General features: G+C 42.7%; 1 protein-coding gene across 13 annotated transcripts in view; it reads right to left on the reverse strand.

The window, feature by feature from the left end:
- The window catches only part of LOC134529870 (voltage-dependent calcium channel type D subunit alpha-1), a 406577-nt gene that overhangs the window by 247127 nt on the left and 133761 nt on the right, over window positions 1-25689 (reverse strand). For all 13 annotated transcript variants that reach the window (XR_010074727.1, XM_063364400.1, XM_063364408.1 and 10 more), the window contains 4 exons: window positions 22218-22321; window positions 17858-18024; window positions 14155-14254; window positions 5768-5913 (listed from right to left, as the gene is read on the reverse strand). Coding sequence is in view for 12 of the 13 variants with exons in the window: in XM_063364400.1 (XP_063220470.1) it covers window positions 5768-5913; window positions 14155-14254; window positions 17858-18024; window positions 22218-22321 (517 nt within the window). In the remaining variant the exon portion in view is untranslated. The remainder of the gene's footprint in view (window positions 1-5767; window positions 5914-14154; window positions 14255-17857; window positions 18025-22217; window positions 22322-25689) is intronic.

Consider the following 25689-nt stretch of genomic DNA (forward strand, 5'->3'; position numbering starts at 1 on the left):
ACCGGCCGTATTTTTCCTCGTAAAGACAGCCTTTAAACAATATGCTTCAAAAATTTCTATTTTAATTTCTCTTCCACAGGACAGTGGGAACAATATGACAAATTCATCCGCACCAGTCGCTTTAGAAGCCGTACTTGGATCAGCGGAGATCATCCGAGCGGTGTTTCTGTCGCTAGTATCTTCTCATTTCTTAAGTACAAGCAAGCTCTTTCTGCACTCGCACTTCTGAACAATTTTTATCTCCGCGGACTTTTGATTTTTTTTTTACCTGAAACAAAGAAAATAATTTAAATAAAACATAAAAAAAATTAAAATAGCTATGCAATTCTTTTTTTACCTAGTCTATAATAAATTGCCAAAACAAAATCTATAAATCATATAAAGGAATGTAGAGGCGATATTCTATACTATAATGCGGCTTCATCCGTGGGGTTGGTCTTATTCCAAGATGGCGAACCTCTTGCTGTTTGCTTACAGATTGGGCGAACTGGTCGTTAAGGAAGACACAACTTTCCCGTTTATCATTGTCAATTGCATTTTAAAGTCGATTTATACTCCTCTGACTTTAAATGGTGCCAATTTCTTAATTTGAGTTATTTGTAGCTCCTCCGAAATGATAACCTGGTTTGTCTCCTTTACAAATTGAAGCTTTATAGGACGACAAAAGCGGGTGGAACTCGGACGAGGATTTTCCCAAATGGCACCATTTTCTCCTACAAGTTTTCAGGGCTCAAGTGAAGAAATAAAAACGCTATCGTCCCTGGATTTTTCTTCTTCTCAGTCTTCTTTATCTTCTGATCGCCCTGTGGAGCCATCACACCCCCATTTACATTTTACATTATATTTACCTTGGAAACTTCCACCGACTGTTTCGACAGTCCGGCCAGCAGTGTGGTTCAGTAAACCCTGTAGTGGAACTTCGCTGCACCTTTCGGTAGCAATAATATTTTTTGGATAGGCCAGATGTTTGGCTTCAATTAGTCTATTTTAGCTTGGTTATATGTCTGACCTTTTTTTGCAGCTGTTCTTAACAAATTGTTTGACCTCTTCGTTAATTTTGCCTAAACGAGAAGACCTAGTACCTTCTGGAGAAAATGATTTTAAATTTATTTATATTCTTTTTAATTTGCGGAATAAACTCTTAGAAGATCCAGGACTTTCACTGGCGAGAAACTTAACGCAAGCTGATCCGGCACGACTGCCCTTCCTTCGTCTTCGTGGTAGGCTGGAAACCACTCTGGCTGCGAGAGGAGTTGTGAATCGGTCGCCTTCACTCTTCACGATTTGCTTTTTTGGACGCTCTTTAGCTTCTTCGAACATTTTTTTGGACGACAACGTTTCACCGAACTAGTACCTAGATGGAGCATTCTCTACTCTTGTCTCAATGACGGTAGATAACATTTCTTCAACGTCCAACCATGATTTATATGTATGTTCAAATCTTGTCTGTAAGCGATAGAACTTTATCCAATTACTTATGTACAAAAAATAAAATACCCTCAACTGTTTCTTTAAATGTTCTTCATCAATCAATCTGTAATTAGTGGTGACTTTTTCATAGTATGAATCAAAATATTTCGATTCCATTATCAACTTTCTTAAGTCCCTTCTTGTAGCCATGTTTCATTCCTGAACTCGATTTTAGAAGAACGTTACCTGACACACATAATTATAACGAAATCTCTAGGTGAATACATTATTTATTAACTACCCCTACTCAGTTTAATCATTGACAAATCAGTGTCAACATTAATCGTGAATACATAAGAAATCAGAAAATAGATACGTAAATATAAAAGTTAAACTTACCGAAAATTATATGGTCTTCAGGTAGATTACTCTTACACCTGCACTATTGAGGACTGAACCCTGGAGATACAGGATCCACCAGGAGGACAGGGGTTACCGGGAGGTCAAGGCACACATCAATGTTTAGTTCCATTAAATGGCATTCAAATTTTTTATCAGTTTAATGTCTCTTATCAACGGATCTAGAAATTGGATCAAAATGTAACTTGTTAAGAGGCAAGTATCAAAGTATTTAATATATGTTACTTTATAAATGATCAAGACATTGTAACTATAAGGTATTTCATACTAATTACTATGGAACATTTCAAAAAGCATGGTGCTTTGTTGTTTTGAAAGTGTTGTGTAATTCACAAGTAGTAGGGACTGGTGGGTTCTGGGACAGGGGCTAGGGGGTGACGAGCTAATGATCAGTGATTGTAGACATAGCAACCAGTGGACGCCACGTGGGTAGCAGACGCAGCCGGTGATGCGTGGCGGAGAAGTGGCGGCCATATTGGTTGAAGCTAGGTGGTGCTGATGTGGAGCGCAGGTGTAATTTTTAAGAATAAACTCTATTGCGGTAGGTGGGTCCCAAATCATCAGGCTGAGATGCTATCCACCAGACCAGCGGGTCACTTCATATATGAAGAAAAAAATAAGGAATATATATTACAACTCGATGCTGGAGCCAAATTCAAATATCATAGCACATTTAAATATCAAAAGACACCAACCAGCGTGTGGTCTGCTAGGGAGCGCTATAATTGAACTCAAGAGTCCATTTTTTTATACTATCACTGGGCGGCGCCAAATTCAAACACCAGAGGAGCACCAAGTTTAAATTTAAAAAAATATGTAAAAGGTGCAACATTAAAATACCAAAGGGCGCCAAAGATTAAACTCAGAGACCTAGATACTTTTTTATAGTACTAGTTGCTGGATCCAAGTTTAAATTTAAAAATACTGACAACCATGTAGTCTGCTAGTGAGTTTAAATACTAAAGGACGCAGTCTATTTTATAATATTAGTTGGTGTTTAGATTTAGAGCACGCCATCTTGAATCGACATAGTGCTACATACTCTTTAATGTTTATTAATATGTTTGCTGTTGTTAAGCTACCACTATAACAGAAGTATCCTTATAGGTGTAATTTGTGTTCTGATTATAGTAATAAAAATAAGTAAAAGCATTATATTACTTATTGTTAGTGATAGCCTTCCTCTCTACTTATTAAATAATATTTGTTTCTAGTTATTTTTCAATAGTATACTGATGTGTTTTAGCTGAATAAAAATCATAATCATTATATTTTTAGTCTGTAGAATAAAAATATATAGTGATAATTATTATTTGCATAGTGTTAAATATTTTTATCGTCTATTCAGCTATAGTCATAATCATGTAGTGTTAAATACAAGTTTTTAAATATATTAACTGTAACTATTTATGCATATAATACGTCTACATCTTATCTTCAGCTATGGTCATTATAAATTGTAGTGTTATCCACATAATGTCCATGGTGCGTGAGCGCTGGAGTGTCACAGAGTCGCACCCTGCGCTCTGCGGGGCGAAAACAGGCGCGCGACCCCCTCGGACCTACGTCAGACAGGAAGCCACGCTGTATTGGAAACTAATTATTAAACTTCCTGTGCCTGGCATACACAAGGGGATGGCAGTGCGCATGGCAAGCAGGGCCGCAACTAGGTGGGAGCAAGCGGGGCATACGCCCCGGGCGCAAAGCTGTGGGGGCGCCGAAATCGCTTGCATTGTAATTCCTACTACAACTGGTAACTGGTAAAAAGTTTTTTAACTTGCATGCCAGGAATGTCTAATCTGATTGACAATATAACATCTCAAAATATTTAATGAACAAGTCTAGTGATTATACGGACTACTTTATGGACATAGTGGGTTCATTCATTGAAGGTACAGTAGCACAGAAACTGTTACATGTAGGTATGGAAAATGCTTAAATAGCACTATTTTTCCGTGGGAGGGCCCCCGGACCCCCCGCTTTATGGTGTGGTATGTGCAAAAAAAGAGGGGGGGGGGGGGGGGGGGCGCATGAATTCATTCATGCCCCGGGTGCCAGAGACTCTAGTTGCGGCCCTGATGGCATGTGACACTGGCATACTCTAGTTCACAACCAACGAACTATCGTGCAGTATTGCGGATGTAGAAGACGAAGGTGACCGAAGCCAAAGAAAAGCTCCTAATCATGGGCATCGAGCGACGGACATGCCCGAACATGATCGAATCCTTACGATTGGAAAGCCGACAAGCTAACAAGCAATCAAGCTGTAGTCCAATACGAAATACATAAGGTTCGTATCAGTTAAGAAACGAACCGAAGACGAGAATCAATATAGCTAATACGTGATTTTTTTTTTTAAAAAAGATTAGAATTTTTTCCGAATTTATAGGGTAGTGATTACACATTTTCAATATGGCGGCCAATATAACCGACGAGATGGCGGATGTTACGAAATCTTACGGTCTGGCAAGTATCACTACTGCAATCTAGCGCGTAGAAATACATTAATACGATGACAGCAAAATCTAGCCGACGAAAACATGTTGGATCTAAGATAACCATCATGACGTCATACTGGTTGGCATAATATATATTCCTTGATATTATTGTTTTGGGGGGGGGGGGGGGAAGTCATTCAGCCAGCAGCCACCAGGGGGAAGGATTTATATTTTTGCTCACACCGGGTTCGAACCAAGGACTAATATCCATGATGTTAATGTGTTATTTATTAAAACGATATTTAAATTATAATTTAGTATTTTGTTTATAAATTTATGATTGTTTATATTTTTTTGGATATTAACTATATATTTGTCAGATGGCACATGTGACGCCATAAGCAAATATGGCCGATATTTCTCGAAAACAAAATGGCGGCTGTGACATAACTATTCAAGACGGCAGAATCCAAGATGGTGGAAAGTTATAGAATCAAAATGGCGGCTGTGACATAATAATCTAAGATAGCGGACATGTTCAAGGCCAAGGTCAAAAGGTCTAGGTCAGCGGTCCCCATCGGCTTACTGGTGGCTGGTAGATGGGGAATTTAAGCCGATTTTGGGACATTTTGTTCTTTTCAAAGCAATTTTTGATGTGCATTTTTTTTCTTAGAATGGAAATTTTTAAATTTTCAGATTTTTCGAGATATGTTGTTGGTAATTATCTCCTAAAAACTGGGAATACGAGTATCAAGTCATTTTGCGAATTTTGAGTCAATGTTGCCATAGGCTATTGCTGGCAAATTTTGAAGGTCAAGGACAAACGTCAAGTTATATATCACCAAAGATCGCTGCCGTGATGTCATAATCCAAGATGGTGGACACCCCGCACCAGGCGCAGGAGGAATATTTACACACTAAACCAAAATTAATCAAATATCAAATAAAGCACAAATACGCGAGCTTCAACGTCGTATCTTTTACCCATTAGACTCGAGGCTGGTTAAGGAAGATGGTTTTCAGCGGCCATCTTTCGCCGGCCTCGCGCATCACAAGCCTATTCGCCTCTGAGCGCCAGGCACCGAACTGGAGTGCAGTTTCTCTTCGGTAACGCGCCTCTATGGGACTTAAGCTGTGACGTTACAGTTTTAGGGTGAAATATTGAAGATAAAGGCTCCCTGCTTTTCCTTATGCCACAAACAAAATTGTGTGTTGAATTTTTAATACAAAAAAAGCTGAAAACCCACATTTTACAGTAAAAGAAAATATATGTTAAAGACGAAATCACGAAACGAAACTTGATTCGACAAGTTCAATTAAGCTCCTTTAGGAAATGTTGAGCGGTTTGTAAATGGCTTAACTAGCAGTCTCCAGCAACCACGGCTACTCATAACCACGTGTGAATATATTTTAATGTAGGTACCGCCCATCTATAACAAGTAAAAGTTTACCTTAACGCAAAGAACGATTCAAAGACAGTCTGGAATTTACCAACTTACCTTGAAATTCGTCCAGCCACGATGGTTGTCTATAATATTCCGTAGCCAGCACGACAGTGTTGAGAAACACTAATACTATGATAAGCCAATAAAAAGCTTGCGACTTCACAGCTTTCCGACAAGCCCGCCTCATTCGTCTGTTGATTCTGGAACATATTTATAACACATTTAATTATTATGATGGCAGAAACTACATAAAATAATGAGTGCTAAGATAATACGGGTTTCATTAGACTTATTGCCTTTCTACTACATTATTTTAACAATTTTTTTAATAAATTATAGGCTTGTAAATTAAAAGAAATATTTTAATTTCAGACGTTGTGGCGGTACATCGCGAAGACATCTACCGCGCTACGCCAACCATGTGGCTGTGGCTATCAGCACCGGCTGTCCCGTCGGTGTTTGTACACCCCTGGGCCAGAATGCAGCGCACCCTCCAGTAGTCCCGTTAGCCCGGATGCCAAGGGGAGTATCACCCCTCCTCTGTGCGGGCTAGAAGGCTGGCGAGGAGGAAAGAAGGGACAGTTCCAGTCTGTCTCTTAGCACAAGTAGGCTGTTGTGCACTGTACACAGATGTAAATTTGCTAGCGCACTCTACGGCGCAAATAAATAGTGTGCAACAGTAGACCTATCGTTTATTCTAGCATAGCCTACCTGCCCCTCTCGAATAATCAGTAGCCTCCCGGCTACAGTGGTGACCCCGACGTGGTCGGGGCAAGGCTAATATGCGTTCCGAAATAAGTATCACGCGATATTCATGTTTTGCGTAATATGAGCAACCTGTCGCACCGCACGTTAAGCGCGTCGCACGTCGCCCGCAAGACACATCGCTCGCGCTGTCCGTCACCCGCGACGCACGTCATCCGCGACGCACGTCACCCGCGACGCACGTCATCCGCGACGCACGTCATCCGCGACGCACGTCATCCGCGACGCACGTCATCCGCGACGCACGTCATCCGCGACGCACGTCATCCGCGACGCACGTCATCCGCGACGCACGTCACCCATATGCACATCACCCGCGACGCACGTCATCCGCGATGCACGTCATCCGCGACGCACGTCATCCGCGACGCACGTCATCCGCGACGCACGTCATCCGCGACGCACGTCATCCGCGTCGTACATCACCCGCGCCGCAAGTCGTCCGCGTCGTACATCACCCGCGCCGCAAGTCGTCCGCATGTCACGTCATCCGCGTCGCACATCACCCGCGCCGCAAGTCATCCGCGCCGTATGTCATCCGCGCCGCACATCACCCGCGCCGCTCGTCATCCGCACTGCCGCGGAAGTAGAGGAAATGAACGAGTTCTGTGACACTTCCAGCGCATACTTCGGACTTCAGAGACTCGTGACATGCAAGTAGGAGTCATGTTGATGTTCGGCGACACAGTCCAGGCAGTTGCATCGTGCTCCAGCACATAATCGCACCTCGTTTTTTTTTAGTGTGTCATTATCACTCTATAACACTTCCGCAGTTATGACTGAACCCCCATCATCAACCGTCTCCATCGAGCGTGTTGCAGTACGCATTCCACCCTTCTGGGCTCCAGACCCGGAAATGTGGTTCGTTGAAGTGGAAAACCAGTTTGCCCTAGCAGGTGTCAAATCCGACGAAACCAAGTTAAACTATGTGGCAGGTCATTTGGACTGTAAGTACGCGATCGAAGTGCGCGATATACTTGTCCATCCCCCGACTGAGGACAAGTATGGCCGACTCAAATCAGAACTTATAAAGAGGTTAAGTGCTTCACAGGAACGGAAGACGAAACAACTACTGGAACACGAGGAAGTCGGTGACCGAAGGCCTTCGCAGTTTCTACGGCACCTCCGCAGTTTGGCAGGAACAGTCGTTCCAGATGACCTTCTGAAGTCATTGTGGCTGGGTAGGTTACCACCACAAACACACGCGATCTTGGCAACACAGAAAAATTCTTCATTAGACTCATTAGCCGAGCTTGCAGACGCCATCGCGGATACAAATCCGAGACCACAGATGGCAGAAGCAGCCTCGTTAGAATCCATGTTCGAGAAAATGTCAATCCTCATGACTGCCAAAATAGGAGAGATGGCCACAACACTGTGACAGGAGATCGCAGCTGTAGCATCCCAGACTCGTCTTGGCCAGCACGACAGTCGCCGCGACCGCTCCCCATCAACATCACGCCAGCAACGCTCCCGCAGCAGGAGTTTGTAGGGGATCTGCTGGTACCATTGTTGCTTTGGCGATGGGGCGCGAAAGTGTGTTCAGCCCTGCGAATACAGCTCGGGAAACATGCTGGGGACTCACTGATGGTGGCCAGTGATCCAACCCCGACTTCAGGCAGCCACCTCTTCATCTCGGACAAGGGCACAAAGGTACAGTTTTTGGTTGACACGGGTGCTGACATTTCTGTGTTTCCTTGCGCTAGACTGCCTGGAAGGCGGCCCAAGTCTAATTATGTTTTGTTCGCAGCCAAATGGCTCAAATATTTTGACTTATGGCTTCCTCACCCTAACTTTAAACTTAGGACTCAGGCATGATTTTGTCTGGCGTTTTGTGGTGGCCGATGTGACCAAACCAATCATCGGTGCTGATTTCCTCCACCATTATGGCCTGTTGGTAGACATTCGGAATCAGCGCATAGTAGACTGTACCACATCTCTTGCCTCTGTCTGCCACAGGGCCACAAGTGACATCAGTAGTGTCAGGAGACTGTCTCAATCATCTCACTACCTCGAACTCCTCCAAAAGTATGTATGTCTTACCCGCCCATCTGGTACACCACATCTTGTCCAACATTCTGCAGTACGCCATATCCGCACTACAGCTGGGCAGCCTGTGTTCAGCAAACCACGTCGTTTGGCACCGGACAAACTCACAATTGCAAAGAGGGAGTTTGAATCAATGCTCAAACTTGGCACTGCTCGCCCGTCTGACAGCTCCTGGTCTTCACCTCTGCACATGGTACCCAAAAAAGGGGAGGAATGGAGGCCATGTGGGGACTATCGGTTGCTCAATGCACACACAATTCCAGACAGATATCCAATTCCCCACATACAAGACTTCTCTCACACTCTTTGCGGAAAAACAATCTTCTCAACTATTGACCTTGTGAGGGCCTACAGCCAAATCCCAGTTGCACCAGCTGATATTCCAAAAACTGCCATTACAACTCCCTTTGGACTTTATGAATTCCCATTCATGTCTTTCGGCCTTCGTAATGCTGCTCAGACTTTTTAGAGGTTCATAGACGAAGTTCTCAGATGACTTGAATTTTGTGTGTCTTACCTTGATGATATCTTGGTAGCTTCCATCAATGAGGTAGAACATAGACAGCACCTCGAGGAACTCGTCCGACGCCTTGCTCAGTATGGGCTACTTATTAACCCATCCAAGTGCATATTTGGCAAACCACAAGTGACATTCTTAGGACATAATATCTCAGCAGACGGGACCACACCCGTTCCAGAGAAGGTTGATGCTATTCTCCAATACAAAAAACCAGTTACGGCGAAGCAGCTACGCCAGTTTACAGGAATGATAAACTTCTACCGGTGCTTCATTCCCAAGGCTGCCCAGTTGCAGGCTCCCCTTCATGAACTTCTAAAGGGTGATGTGAAAGGCAAAGCCCTGTTAACATGGACACCTGACAGTGACAGTGCCTTTGAGAAGTGCAAAACTAGCCTTGCTGAAGCCACCCTGCTCGCACATCCAAGTTCGTCCGCACCCTTAGCAATAATGGCAGATGCTTCAGATTTTGCAATGGCAGCAGTTCTCCAACAGCTTGTGCAGGGATCCTGGCAGCCATTAGCATTCTTCTCCAAGAAATTAAACCCTGCTCAGCAAAAATATGGTGCCTATGATCGGGAGTTAGCCATTTATTTAGGGATCCATCAATTTCGCCATATGGTCGAAGGCAGACATTTCTCTGTTTTTACCGACCACAAGCCTCTCGTTTATGCCTTCCAGCAAAACCCCGACAAGTGCTCACCTCGGAGATCCCGACATATTGATTTTATTAGCCAGTTCACCACAGGCATTAGGCATATCATGGGGTCCCATAACATCGTGGCAGATGCCCTGTCTAGAGTGGATGCTGTCGCAACCCTCGATTACCAAGCCCTTGCGGCCTCACAGGCTGAGGATGAAGAGCTACAAAGGTTTCTACAACTAGATTCTGGCCTGCAGCTGCAGAAGATATGCTTGTCAGATTCCCCAACAGAGATCTACTGCGATGTCTCCACACCAACAGCACGACCCTTCGTCACAGCCCCATTTCGCCAGGATGCATTCGACTTGGTACACCAGCTGGCTCACCCAGGCATTAATGCATCTGTACGGTTGGTCACCCAAAGATTTGTATGGCCCTCTGTCAAATCGGACTGTCGAAGATGGGCCCATGCCTGTCTACGCTGCCAGCGCTCCAAAATTTCTCGCCATGTTTCTTCCCCTGTTGGCTCCTTCATTCCACCATCCTCCCGCTTTGACCATGTCCACATCGACATTGTGGGACCCTTGCCTGTCTCACAAGGCTACCGTTATTGTGTGACCATCATAGACCGCTTCACCCGCTGGCCAGAGGTAGGTCTAGTGGAGAACATTGAGGCTAACACTATAGCTCAAGCATTTTATGCCAACTGGGTTGTACGCTTTGGAACTCCCCTACAAATCACTACCGACCAAGGGCGCCAGTTCAAGTCCTGCCTTTTCAGGGACCTCAGTAACCTGACGGGAATGACTCGCTTTCGGACCACTGCATTTCATCCTGCTTCCAATGGTATGGTGGAGCGAATGCACAGACAGCTGAAGGCCGCCATATGTTGCCATATGACAGAGCACTGGGTGGACATCTTACCCACCATACTCTTAGGCATCAGAGCAGCATGGCGCGAGGATCTCCGTGCTTCTGTAGCAGATTTGGTATATGGCCAACCACTACGCCTACCGGGCGAGTTTCTTGTCGCCCATTCTGATGCAGGCCAACTGGAGGCCCCGGGCCTTATCCAAGAGCTTCGGCAGCACTTTCGTGAACTCCGACCAGTTGGTGGCACAAGACATGATAAGCCGAGAACATTTGTTTTCAAGGATCTTGCCACATCTACGGAGGTCTTTGTTCGCCACGATGGTCCAAAAGGGTGCTTGCAACCTCCTTATGAGGGGCCTTTCCCTGTTGTTAGTCGCTCAGGAAAAACTGCGACTATCCAAATGCATGGTAGGCAGGCTACTGTTTCCATCGATCGCCTCAAACCTGCATACACCATCCGTGACATCGTTTCAGAGGACCACGACATACCACGTCCTGCTGCTGGGATGGCCGCTCCAACGAATCATCTGGATGTCAACAACGTGCCTTCCCAAACTGCAACACGTCGATCCGGCCGCCAAGTCCGCTTTCCTAATCGCCTCCAAGGTGGTTTCTCGTAACTTGTGCGCAAGTCACTGGCAGGGGGGTATTGTGGCGGTACATCGCGAAGACATCTACCGCGCTACGCCAACCATGCGGCTATCAGCACCGGCTGTCCCGTCGGTGTTTGTACACCCCTGGGCCAGAATGCAGAGCACCCTCCAGGAGTCCCGTTAGCCCGGATGCCAAGGGGAGTATCACCCCTCCTCTGTGCGGGCTAGCAGGCTGGCGAAGAGGAAAGAAGGGACAGTTCCAGTCCGTCTCTTAGCACGAGTAGGCTGTTGTGCACTGTACACAGATGTAAATTTGCTAGCGCACTCTACGGCGCAAATAAATAGTGTGCAACAGTAGACCTATCGTTTATTCTAGCATAGCCTACCTGCCCCTCTCGAATAATCAGTAGCCTCCCGGCTACAGACGTGTTAAAATTTTACCGTTTGATATTTATGGCAATTCTCAAGAACGTAATAGTGATATTTCAACTAGTAGCGCTAACTACTACCCTACTGAATGGTGTAACTCGAGTAGTGTCCTTAAAAACCAAAAGAAACACTCTATAACGATTGGTTGATTAACTGACAAATATGTTATACTTCATTTGGTCATGTATAAGCACTTTACACCTGTAGTTCTCATATTTTGTGCCCAACACTTAATGGCATGTTAAGTGTTCGTAATTAAAATGTTTGCATAATGAGGAAAATGTGGTTGAGAAAGTGACTTCTGTTACCGATATTCGATACCATTAACTATATGTAACCCACAACTCTACGTAATAACATGAGATAACACACAAATATTTGTAATTTTTAATTAATGTTAGTTTTAATTTGTTACTCAAAGTGTAGACCTTCATCACTTTTATTTTCATGATGCAAACAGATTTGAAGCTTTATGTGCTGAGTTTTTGATGTTTCACATGCTTGATCGTGTTCCCATATTTAAACATAGTTAACGTGCTGATCGATAAAATAAACTTGTTCGAGTTTTTATAAAAACCGCAAAATATAATTAACTAAATGTACTTCAAGTAGCAACAACATAGATACCACCGACTCTCGGAAGAATAACTTAGGATTAACACCTAAAATGTATTTCTTTAAATGTATCAATAAGCATTTTGATTCCTACCTTAAAAATAAAAATGTAAAGAATACCGAGTGTCAAGCAGATGAGGAACGCGATGTTATCACAAATAATAGTACATGCTGCCATGGTGCGAGAGGGCCGGCAGTGTTGCATTGTGACAGGATCCTGGCTGGTCGATCTGAAGTACAGAGTGCGAAACCTGGCCGGTTCAGAGATTTTTAGCTTAAGAAAAATTTTCATCCCGGGAAACAGACTTGATGTGCTGTATGCTTATTCTGCAGAAGGCAACATCAAACCATCATAGAGTTATCATCCCCATGTCTTCACCTTCCATTTTGGGTTGTTGCATTTTTACGTCATTTTTGTTTTACTAAAAATACTACCTATTTTTCAGCATCGCAAACTGATTTTCGCTGTTAGTTTTTGCAACCGATTATCATATATGTTACCTACCTGCTAGTTAGAAAAAGTCTGGCAAATAGGCTATTCAGTATTACTATCTTTAACTAACTGCGTCACTGTATCTTTGAGGGTTTTTTTTTTCTAATTTGCATTGTTAGTGCTGCACAACTATACGTATACAATTAGTCCCATTCCCGATATATATATATATATATATATATATATATATGTGTATCGTAAATGTCAGGAATTATTAGAAAAACCCAACATTGCACGTAAATACAAATCAGCCACTGGTCTGATGAATCATATTCTTACGTAAGATGAGTACAAATTATGGTGAAGTAGGCGATGTGAGTATTGAGTATTTTGGAGATCATACATTTTGGATTTCGAATTATACCAGAGGTCTTAGGTTACAATGGATATTTTAGTAGTATAAGTGCTTATAAGTTAATGTGTTAAGCAAACAATTAAATGGTTTAAAAAAAATACTGTTCAGTCTAAAACATCTACGTAACACAATATTTTGCATTAAATAACTTAAAATGTATTTCGTGAGCTGCAATAGTAGCTAGGATAGCAGACTCACGAGGAAACAAAATAACGTATAGAACGTTCATATTTAAAAACGAAAGAGTTGCGTGTGTAGTTTATGCAATAAAATGTAAAACTTTTCAAACGTTGTTAGCATGTGCGCTTAGCTAGTGTTTATTGTAAAACATAATAAATAATAATAATTTTAATCTCTGATGATTTCAAGCATATATGAGAACCCAGAGATTTTTTCAAAATAGTTTTAATGGTTGTGGAAGTATATAAGACGTGTTCCAGAATGAAAGTTCTCAACCTATACAGCTTTAGTATAATTTACCATCTCTGTTGTTATGTAAATATTATGTAGCTCCGAAAATTTAACTTATCTTAGTGGGGCTCGACTGTTTCTGAATGATACACTCAAGTAAACTGCGTGTGATGTATGAGGTAGTAAATAAAAATAAAGGGTTATTTTTAAACACGTTAACATTCAGTTAGATACACTCCACAAAGATTAATAAATATTTCCATGAAACATGCCAACATGCGAAAATTAAACTTGATTGTATACGGTTAAATACTCGATGCTAGGACAAAACAAAAGACAGGCAGTGAAAATGAGCCCATGCCAACTCCATGCACCAGCGAGGCTGACACACGGTGACCAACTCGTCCGCAGTCAAATCACTCCGAGAACGCATCTTCCGCAATAAGAGAAAACATCGTTACAAAAGGTATAGTTTAGTGCCACCATGAGTGGTGGTGGTTGGAGGGGGATCAGACAATCCACGGCGAACAGAATGAGGCTGGTCAGACCACGATTCCGTCACCTCACTCCTCTGCCAAGATTTCATTTCGTAATTACATTTCAAGTAGCGAGTGCCACTGATTTCATCCACTTAGTCAATGCAAGCACCCAATCTACTCACAAGCGAAACACAGCTGCGAATGGCGTCAGTTACACACCTGTCGAAGTTTTTCTTTTTCTTCCTCCACCAGGACTCCTGCTCGATCTCCACTTCCTCGCCCTCCGCCAGGTCGGGGTGCTCCGTCTCCGCAGCCTTGGCTGAAACACAGCGCGGGTTCGTCCAGTCAGTACCTATCCAGCAGTTTGTATGGCAACCCTAACTTTCATCTGTGTACAGTTTTCAAATAATTGTTTTGTGTTACCTTGGACCTGTATTATTTTATTTGTATAGCCTTCATAAATCACTAGAAATTTGGATTTTCCAAAACCCTGAAAAACTTAAGTTTGTAGGATTGTGGAAAAAACATATGTTTGATTTATGAATGATATACAAAAAAGTTAAGTAATACACTACAAAGGCAACACACGTACGATTAATTTAAAACTGTATACAACACGATTGCATGCTCTTATTTTATGCTAGGGTTGACATAAAAATTAGAATTTTATGTTTCTAAAAAATATTTAATAAATACTTATTAAATTTATAAAATAATTGATAAAAAATTAACAATTGTTATTTATGAATTTAATTCAACTAATGAGAAAAAAACACGAAATTAATCAATAAGGTAACTTGGGATTCTACCCCTTCAAGCGAGTCGCACGGGAAGCTATGACAGAGAGACTGTCACTGGCAACTGAAGTCTCTGATCCCATGCGCGCTGTATGGCAGCAATGATAATATGTTATTACATGCATGCTATTACAAACTTACACCTTTAACTATTTCCCTTTATAAATATGACTAATGCTATATGTTATCGCTCTGAGCAAAGAGTTACTTTTTAACATGAAGTTATCGCTACGTAAGAAATGCGTGCTTTGTCCTGAATTTAGTTTCTTACACTTCAGTTATACACCAGCGCATAGTAACTTTGGCTTGTAACAACTGCTCAGTTTTAAGGGTCGCTCTCACACGCCATTTAAGTTTTTTTTCCCCCATTATTGCTTGATGGTTTTTCATGTAAAAACGCACACAATAGCGCTCTTGCACTTTGTTACGTGTCGAATCCCCCTGACAATTGTTTACTAAATATTATCTGGTAGCGGTTTAAGTAACGCCTGTGTTCGTAGTTCTCATCACGTGCGTGAGTTTACAGCTCGAAGATAAATTTGATTGACTATCTGGTGAAACAATTTTAGACCACAATAAATGCAAAGCCGCTATCGGAATAATTTTACATAATTCGTTTATTTAAAGTAATGACAAGAAAATGAAACCAACTGAGCTTGTCAGGGTCGTATGTCGCGTGATAAAAGCACGGGAGGAAAAATAGGTTCCTGGTGACGAGACCGTTTCTCTTCAATGATCTCGTAAGTTACATTGGCACTTTAAAGAACTGAACAGCAAACCATGCATCATCCACACGGCCAGTGACCAGTGGTGTGTCGTGGGATGTCTCCCCCCCCCCCCCCCCCCCCCATAGGCATCAGCGCTATTGATCTCTGGCGGAGCATCAGATGGCCCGTGCTGCCTTGAGATGAACTTACTGTCCAGGTGTACCTCCCGCTAAATATATGCACATGGCACATGCAATTACACACTTAGCCATTTGTTTACCCACAGGTAACCTACACAATTAGCAGATCAACAGTAACTTCTAAAATACACATTTAATGAGACAAACCCATAAGACACAAAAAGGTTTGTGATTTAAATTATATATGAGAATAATAATTAACATCCATAGAATATTTGATACACTGAACCTGTTTTAACTAAGCATTGTATTTCAAAAAATTAATATTTAACAAAATTAATCTTCTCCACGATACATTTGAGTGTATATTTCTTGCATTAGCGTGAGATTTTTGCTTGGATGGTCACCTTTGTTTCAAGTTGCTGTTAAACTATACAAACAACAAATAATGTTGATATAATATGTTATGGAGTGGCAATAGGTTAAGAGTGTAATTAAAGAAGAATCAGTGTGTTGTGTTTAGAAATCAGTGAAAATATGAGACGTTAAATCATGAATAAAATGGCGCACCGTGGCTAACAGCAGTGGCGTAGCCAGGATTTGTGTATGGGGGGTGTTAAGAAGCATGGTCTCCCCCCCCCCCCCCGGGAAAATTTGGATTTTAAGGTGTCAAATAGTGCTATTTAGCAGTTTTCGGTACTTAAATTTAAATATTTTAATGGTAAAAATTTTAATGGAAAAAATTTTTATTAATTTTAATATGAAATTTGTTTGAGTGATGAATAAGAAGTTAATTAAATATTTGATGCTAAGGAGGGGGGGGGGTTGAACCCATAACCCCCCCCTCCCTGGCTACGCCCCTGGCTAACAGTATCAGCCAGGCTGATGGACCTGTATTTCCTCCTGCTCCATATTGAAGCTATGTTTCAAGGGTAGTTGTGCATTCAATTTAAAACTATTTTCTAAAATATCATACAAATAACAATTCCGATTTAAGTAACCCAAGTGCCAATGTATAAATATCACAAGTCTACTGAAATCAAATAGATCTCAAAAGAGCGGCGTGGAAGCTCGTTAGCGCTGGTTGGTGGACCTGAAGTCCAGCCTCCTCGGGGGGCAATGCGCGGAGCAGAAACCAGCGTCCCGCCTGCGAAGGGCCACGGCACCGTCTAGTGTAGTCACTTCTGGGGCCGACCCAGTCATTACATCCGTCTTTGCAGAGCACGCGTTAGTTTCATTAGCGATTAGTAAGTCCGTCCATGATTTACCATGGAATCCTAATGTTAAATGAATAATTATTATGGTCTGAACTCGTAACCAGTCTTATTATTCTACCATGTACTAGCAGGAGCATAAAAGTAAAACAGATCGAAGGACGTAACTGCCGGCATTCCTAAGAAAAGGGCGGGTCACAGCCCTCTTCTTGCGAATGTTGTGTGGGAATATTTAAGTTGAAACACAAAAGTCTATATTGTTAGAAAGTATGGGTTCTTATTATATGATCAGTGGTAACTTGCTAGCATTTTATTATGTGTTATGGATATGGCATTATTTTATATTGGTATTGGTTGCCTTTATAGAGATTCATCTCTGCGAAGTGTTCTTGAGAGATAGTATGTAAGTATGTATGTACAACTAATTAGTTTAAGAGGTGACATATGCATATTTTACTGAAGTGATACTTACAGCTAGTAGGGTAAGTCCAGGTGAGGACGTCATCAGAGCGCAACTAAAGTGAGACGCTCACAGGGCAACGAAAAGTGCAAACTATCACGAGGGGGGCGCTAGATGGCGTGACAAGGAGGGAGTCGGGAGTGAAGCTACAGATGACATGTTTGCATACTCGCACACTCCCATGCCTGCGCGTTTATTTTACATGTATTTTTTATTCGCCTGGGTTATTTTCATTTTGTTGACACGCATTATTTTATCCGACAGTTTCGTGGACTAATTGGCACAGGTTCACCCCACGCCTTACCCGGGTCTCGAACCCGGAACCCTAGCACGGAGTTGGCCACTCCACCGAGGACCTCTGTCTGCAGGGGGGACCAGCTTCAAGTCCTGATGTCGGTTCTACTTAGCTTCCCTAAGCAAACACCGGCAATTGTAATAGTTCCTTACCATAGGCCAGTGGTGATTTCTTCCCCTACTTTCCTTCAACGTGTTTTGTGTATCATTTTTTATGATCTCGTCCACTAGATGTTAAGTTAAGAAAACAGATCGATTGTAACGCAGTTAGTGAAATGAAAACCATCTTGTAATGGGATTTTTTACTTACATTTTCCGTCATGATTACGACTTTTGTCTTCTCCTTCAGGCTCTATGTCTTCTGCTTGTGTAATCCAGTCCAAATATCCTCTCAGATCTTCTTCTATCTGTTGCTTTTCGCGTAACTTGTGAAAGTCGCCACGAGCTTTAGCTTTCTCTCTTTCTTTGGAAAACTCTCTGAAATCAACACATTATTACATCCCACCTGCTAATAAATTCAAATACCCTCACATGAATAAACTGCAACTTCAGGAACAGAATATCTTACCTCGTGCCATACTTAACTCTCAAAAAATAATCCACCAAGGGATTCATCAATAAGAATAATAATTTATAACCATGAAACATGCAATTAAATATCACTTTTATAATACTACACAATCTATTTCACTTTTAGACTAACAATTTTTGTACGTCTCAAAAGAAATTATTTTGTAATCTTGGTTGCCAAAGTATTATATTCTATTGCTACTCGTGAATTTTTATACATTTTCAAACACAATTCTGGGGGAATTTTAAAATGTGTGTTGTAACACAATATTTATCATAATTTGGTGGACAATACCTTCTTATTCAGATAAATCATTATTTTAACACTTTTCACACAAAGAATTCATCAATTTACACTTAAATTAGTTGCTTTACAAGAAATTATTTCGGCAACTAGTTTTTAAAGATTTATTTACCGTGTATTCAGATTTCGGTGACCACATAATGGCGTGCTAGAATTGAGAAGAATAAGTTTTATTTATTAATTGTTCAACTTTTTTACTTGTTAAAGAAAATAATATTTTAGAACCTTTACATCTATATATTCTTATATTCTTCATGTTTTCGCTTCCCTTTTATTTTTGAGAATACTTTGTTGACAGCTAAAATGGTCAAAACGGGTGTATCCATAGTTCGCAGCAAGTCAAGTGGTATACACTAGGCCACTGGCTCGTCACCCATCTAGACCCTCAGAGGGGCGAGGCGAGGCTGGGCGAGGCTGGGCGAGGCTGGGCGAGGCTGGGCGAGGCTGGGCGAGGCTGGGCGAGGCTGGGCGAGGCTGGGCGAGGCTGGGCGAGGCTGGGCGAGGCTGGGCGAGGCTGGGCGAGGCTGGGCGAGGCTGGGCGAGGCTGGGCGAGGCTGGGCGAGGCTGGGCGAGGCTGGGCGAGGCTGGGCGAGGCTGGGCGAGGCGAGGCTGGGCGAGGCTGGGTTTGCCAGGGGCACTGCGAGGAAACTCACCGTCTCCCGGTGACGTCCGCCACGTTCTCCGCCGGTTACCCTACTATACCTTTATTTATTACCTTATTTTTACATTGTTCGTAATGAAACTTAACACTCACAAAAGCAAGTCTGTGCATGAGTGATACTAGTCTCTTGATACTACGTGTGGTATGTTAACCATACTATCCACATAAAAAAAGAAAAAAGAAAATTACATAAAGTACAAAAACTGACAACATTGCAAAAACTTAAACAATACTCTTAACTATTTCTAATGCTAAATATTTTAAAACAGTTAATTATTTTCAAGTTAGATAAAGTACATAGCTCAACACAAGTTTTGAATACCACCAAAACGAGTATTCTGAGATATTCCATGCCGCAGTGACATAGGTACATTATTCATTAGACTATTAAAACCATGGAATTCAACAGTGTTGTCTACAGGCATACTTTGTGCTCTTAAACTAGTCACTAGTGCTGTAGCAGGAGGTTCGTTGTCCCATATCACAAAATGCTACAGTCAGTTTGTGTTCAACCTTGCAGTAACATGCCACGTAGACGAATACAAAAGTTTGACAGGATTAAGAAAGTGGCTTTACATTTGGCAGGTCATAGCAAGATGTGGCCGACCGTTAATGTCACACAAAGCAGCGTGTCCAATGTGTGGAGAAAGTACAGACACACGGGAAATGTGAACGATAGGGCTCTCATTAATGACCTCTCCAGAGCAACAGGGATTCAATGTTTACCAATCAGACTATGTATAGTTTGAGACCTGACATCAAAGTGCAGACGGAGAACTTCTAGATGATGTCAGCAATCTAGGCATGTCCGGGGAGTCCATCCATATGCTGGCACGTGGGCAGGAGTAGTGCTGGGTCGGCGGATCCCTCTCATTCCCATCCACACGCAGTGAGGAACTCCCGATACATTCCAGAGGTGCTACAGCCATTTGTGTGGCGGAGTGCATCCATGTTCTGGCATGTGGGCAGGAGCAGTGCTGGGTCGGCGGATCCCTCTCATTCCCATCCACACGCAGTGAGGAGCTCCCGATACATTCCAGAGGTGCTACAGCCATTTGTGTGGCGGAGTGCATCCATGTTCTGGCATGTGGGCAGGAGCAGTGCTGGGTCGGCGGATCCCTCTCATTCCCATCCACACGCAGTGAGGAGCTCCCGATACATTCCAGAGGTGCTACAGCCATTTGTGTGGCGGAGTGCATCCATGTTCTGGCATGTGGGCAGGAGTAGTGCTGGGTCGGCGGATCCCTCTCATTCCCATCCACACGCAGTGAGGAGCTCCCGATACATTCCAGAGGTGCTACAGCCATTTGTGTGGCGGAGTGCATCCATGTTCTGGCATGTGGGCAGGAGTAGTGCTGGGTCGGCGGATCCCTCTCATTCCCATCCACACGCAGTGAGGAGCTCCCGATACATTCCAGAGGTGCTACAGCCATTTGTGTGGCGGAGTGCATCCATGTTCTGGCATGTGGGCAGGAGTAGTGCTGGGTCGGCGGATCCCTCTCATTCCCATCCACACGCAGTGAGGAGCTCCCGATACATTCCAGAGGTGCTACAGCCATGTGTGTGGCGGAGTGCATCCATGTTCTGGCATGTGGGCAGGAGTAGTGCTGGGTCGGCGGATCCCTCTCATTCCCATCCACACGCAGTGAGGAGCTCCCGATACATTCCAGAGGTGCTACAGCCATTTGTGTGGCGGAGTGCATCCATGTTCTGGCATGTGGGCAGGAGTAGTGCTGGGTCGGCGGATCCCTCTCATTCCCATCCACACGCAGTGAGGAGCTCCCGATACATTCCAGAGGTGCTACAGCCATTTGTGTGGCGGAGTGCATCCATGTTCTGGCATGTGGGCAGGAGTAGTGCTGGGTCGGCGGATCCCTCTCATTCCCATCCACACGCAGTGAGGAGCTCCCGATACATTCCAGAGGTGCTACAGCCATTTGTGTGGCGGAGTGCATCCATGTTCTGGCATGTGGGCAGGAGTAGTGCTGGGTCGGCGGATCCCTCTCATTCCCATCCACACGCAGTGAGGAGCTCCCGATACATTCCAGAGGTGCTACAGCCATTTGTGTGGCGGAGTGCATCCATGTTCTGGCATGTGGGCAGGAGTAGTGCTGGGTCGGCGGATCCCTCTCATTCCCATCCACACGCAGTGAGGAGCTCCCGATACATTCCAGAGGTGCTACAGCCATTTGTGTGGCGGAGTGCATCCATGTTCTGGCATGTGGGCAGGAGTAGTGCTGGGTCGGCGGATCCCTCTCATTCCCATCCACACGCAGTGAGGAGCTCCCGATACATTCCAGAGGTGCTACAGCCATTTGTGTGGCGGAGTGCATCCATGTTCTGGCATGTGGGCAGGAGTAGTGCTGGGTCGGCGGATCCCTCTCATTCCCATCCACACGCAGTGAGGAGCTCCCGATACATTCCAGAGGTGCTACAGCCATTTGTGTGGCGGAGTGCATCCATGTTCTGGCATGTGGGCAGGAGTAGTGCTGGGTCGGCGGATCCCTCTCATTCCCATCCACACGCAGTGAGGAGCTCCCGATACATTCCGGAGGTGCTGTGGCACTTCCGAGATGCTTCTGGTAGAGGACAGTGCAAGACCTCGCCGTCATGGGACAGTGTTGCGGTATCTCCAAGGACACAATATAAATCCAATGTTTTGTTCTGTACAGTCCCCAGACATGCATGGGACATGCTGAAGCCAGCAGACAAGAACTTACTGAAGTTGCAATAGACAAACTGGATGACCTCATTCAAAGTTAGCAGCACAGGGTGGAAGAACTCATTGGTATGTTGGGTGGCCATACCCATTACTAAAGACTGCTAGCACTGTTCAATTAAGTGTGTTTCAAAGTGTTGTTGGCTGGACTTAATTTTAGAATATGCCTTTTGTTTTTCTTATTCGATATACATTGTTCAAAATATTTTATTCAGAGGGAAATGTGCTCATTTTGCTAAATATTCATAGTAAAAATACCAAATTGTTGACTGTTTGAATCCAATAGTCGTATCCATGTTATTACGAACTGTTGTTGACTTTTTTGTATCCTTAGTAAGAGTGAAGTGATATGACCATTAGCTTAACCGTGTCTACGTTATAACGCTTAAGATACGACCAGTACGCGTATAACTTACCCACTTAAGACACCGAGGATTAGGTTCATTACAAAAAATGCCCCGAGAATAACCATCGATATAAAGTAGATCCATTGCCAACTGTTTCCCATTGCATCTTCTACCTGTAAAAAATATATATATAACATAGTAGAAAAATGTGAAGTAACACACTATATGTTACAGTTAGGAGACTTATTTTATAGCGATTTAAAATCTAAATAAATATTATTTTCTAAATATCTTCTAGGAAAAAAAAACCTATTTACATAGATCCCTTATCTACATGCATGAATTAATTATGGTGTTAAATAAAGCACTGAGTATGTTTGAAGAAACTCTCTCACCAAGTACTTACAAACTTGTAGCAATGGAGCTATGTAATTTGATGCATGGCATTTGTGTGTTACAGAAAACCAAGACTGGAATTTAATACTTATATTATGTATACGACACAGAAAACCAGACAGGATAAGCTATTACTAAAAGAAACCTTCCCCTCTCCCCAAAACATATGGTATGGTATTCCGTCTGCAAAAGAAAAATAAATGCAATACAAACTGAATAATAAAATGGACGAAAGAACGAAGACAAATCACCGACAACAGACAAGCAGCTCTGAACGACAAAACACAGACAGCATAGACAAATACAGCGAATGATGCACACATATAAGACAATACTTATATTTTAGCATTCAAATAATAAAATCTATGCTGGTTATTATATAAGTGATTTGTAACATATAAAGAAACACGGTTTTCTTAATAAAGGGGATGAAACTATCCGTACTATACCCCAAAGTGTTAATTTTAGGTTTGAAGTCAAGAAAAGATGAATTTATATATTGGTGTTTGATCACGTGATTTTAAATAAACATTAAAATATATATTTTTAACGGCATGCACCTCTCTTTGTGCACATGTTAGGCTGGAAGCCATAATGTTTTTGTCTACCTCATTTTGCATGAATACTCGCCCTTCTGCAGTTTTATTTGGGATTCAAAATTACCCTGCACATACAGGGGCCTATTTCATAAAACTTGACAGATAAGAAATTTATGACAATATGTCAAAATAAATTTGCCGATATGCCAAGTTCATGTTGAATAAACAGTAAGTTCTCCATACATGAGAGGTAAAATATTGTAAATCGTCAGACTTGAAGGTTTCAGAAAGGTGAAAGTTAAAACGTAATCAACTTCCGTTATGTATGAGACTATTAAATGCTTATGCAATTGCAGCGTGGGGGTATCCAGTTAAGCATACCACCAGGGTGCATCCATGCGCCACCAAACACTCCTACTGATTATCCTACTCATGCAAGCGAAGTGTATGGGGGCACAAGAAAATCGTGTGTGGGGTCTTTGTTAGAAAAGACAGTTAAGCAGAAAGTGATAAATCATAAATACAAATAAAGAACATGAGTCGCACTCAACAACGTTATAATTTCGCAAACTTAACACATATACATACACTGTCAACGGATTCGATGCCAGCTAGAGGCATGTGCGTAGCAAATACAAATTAGCATACATTTAATGAAGTTTATTCCCTTCACAATGATTTTCACTCCTTATGTCTTTACTGAGTCCTTACTTATGGAAAAGACTAGGGTGAACCTTGTGCCCAATGTACTCTGATTCAACAAACAAACTACTACTGCGTATCTCTTACAGTCGTACGAAACAACAAGCAACAAGTTAATATTCCTTCTCTCTCTCCGTTACAAGTTGAATTTCCTAGGCATGCCCTGGATCATGCAGTATAAAACAGTCGCCTCTGACAATGGGGATAGACATTTTCTCAATTTCTGTGCGAAATTATTACTCAGTTACCACACACTATAAGAGAGGAGAGAAACCAATATTCAAGTATACGTGCGTACGCATTACGTTACGGCCCGGAGGCGAGCGAAGACCAAAATCATAGTGAACATTATGTCATTACACACGTGATTCACAAGACGTACGTTGCTGTTAACAACTTTAGGAACTGACTCAATATACATACAGACTATACGAGCGGTCCAAACACGTGTAGGGGCAAGGAATTATGTACTACAAAATAAACCAACACCTAATATAACGTTAATTGTGCACTCCTCGAAAAAAACATATTAAATATCTATTACTCATAGAGAGCGTAGTCCCGCGGACAGAAATGCAAGCCCAAGAGAGAAGCGAGGGATCGGTTACATGGTTTGTTACAGCTACAATTTTCAGTGGGTCTCGTCATGATGACATTCACTGCCAAGGCTAGGTAAGCGTAATACAGAGAAGTGCTCAAACAAAATATGCTAGATCACGGGGGGTATGCCTTAACCAAATGGCTCCGGTCGGGGGTACAGCTGGGAGGAAAAGAAAGAGGGCAAAATCGAGGCAAAACGATGCGTAAAATTACGTCATACGGAGCTGAAAGCTCTTATGAAAAACAAAATACCAGGGCGGCATCGGGCACTTAACGTGCTTACTTCTAAACCAAAAGCAATCAAAGCGTGGTCTGGATGCCGTTGAAATAAGTTAAGAGTCCACTGCCGACAATGCAAGTCGCGCAGCAACTAAAATCAAAACCACATGCAGGAGGGAGTAAGCAAATGCTTCCAGCAGAAAGAAGAAACAAAAGAAAATATTACACAGAAAATAAATTAAGTGAAGGTCAAAGTCAAAAGGGATGGCTACATGAAAATCAAGGCTGGCAAGCATATTTAATATTTACGTTACTCGCACGGCCATCGTGTGCACACACTAACTCCGTCTCCTGAAGAATTTTACCTAGACGAGCTGCCCCTCGACCGGGCCAGAGACGACCTGCTTCCACCAAGAGAGACCCACGAAATAGACAATTAAAAGTTATACGCGCTCATTTATACTATTCGCTAGATGGCGTTGCAGTCGCTACAATTGAGGAGAGGCTAGGGGGAAAGAAAGGGAAGGGGAAATTGGCACCTTGAGGGGAGAGGGGTTAAGAGGGGAGAAGGAAAGGAAGGCTGCGGCACGGAGATGACGTCACAGAAGCGCGGCGGGCGCTCCACAATAATAAAGCTCAACACTGAGGTTAGGTTTCAATCCCTTGCCCGGAAACTCGTTTTTTATTATTTTTTTTAGATCTTTTACAACTCTCACTATAATTCACTGGTTACATATGAAGTGTTACCTTTCACTTGTTAATGACAGTGCTAATATTTTTAATATTACAACAATGAGTACCTACATGTGTTTAATAAAATTATAAGTAGTCTGAGAGTTCACAAATTTGCCGGGTTTTTACCTGCTCGTTTAAACATGTTACGAAAGGAAGTGTAAATCTGTTTACATAAGTATCATGTTGATTTTGTAAACTATTAAGTTTTATTAAACACAGATTTGTCAGTACGAAAGCCTGTCGGACCATTTCACTTGTCTATCGTAAGCATTCTGTTCACGGCTGACATGTTTAGTAAGAAATAACCTAATCGAATTGGATCATCAAACTGCAATGTTCTCTTTTACTAC

Source organism: Bacillus rossius, chromosome 2, assembly GCF_032445375.1.
Source record: "Bacillus rossius redtenbacheri isolate Brsri chromosome 2, Brsri_v3, whole genome shotgun sequence".
Classification (NCBI taxonomy): domain Eukaryota; kingdom Metazoa; phylum Arthropoda; class Insecta; order Phasmatodea; family Bacillidae; genus Bacillus; species Bacillus rossius.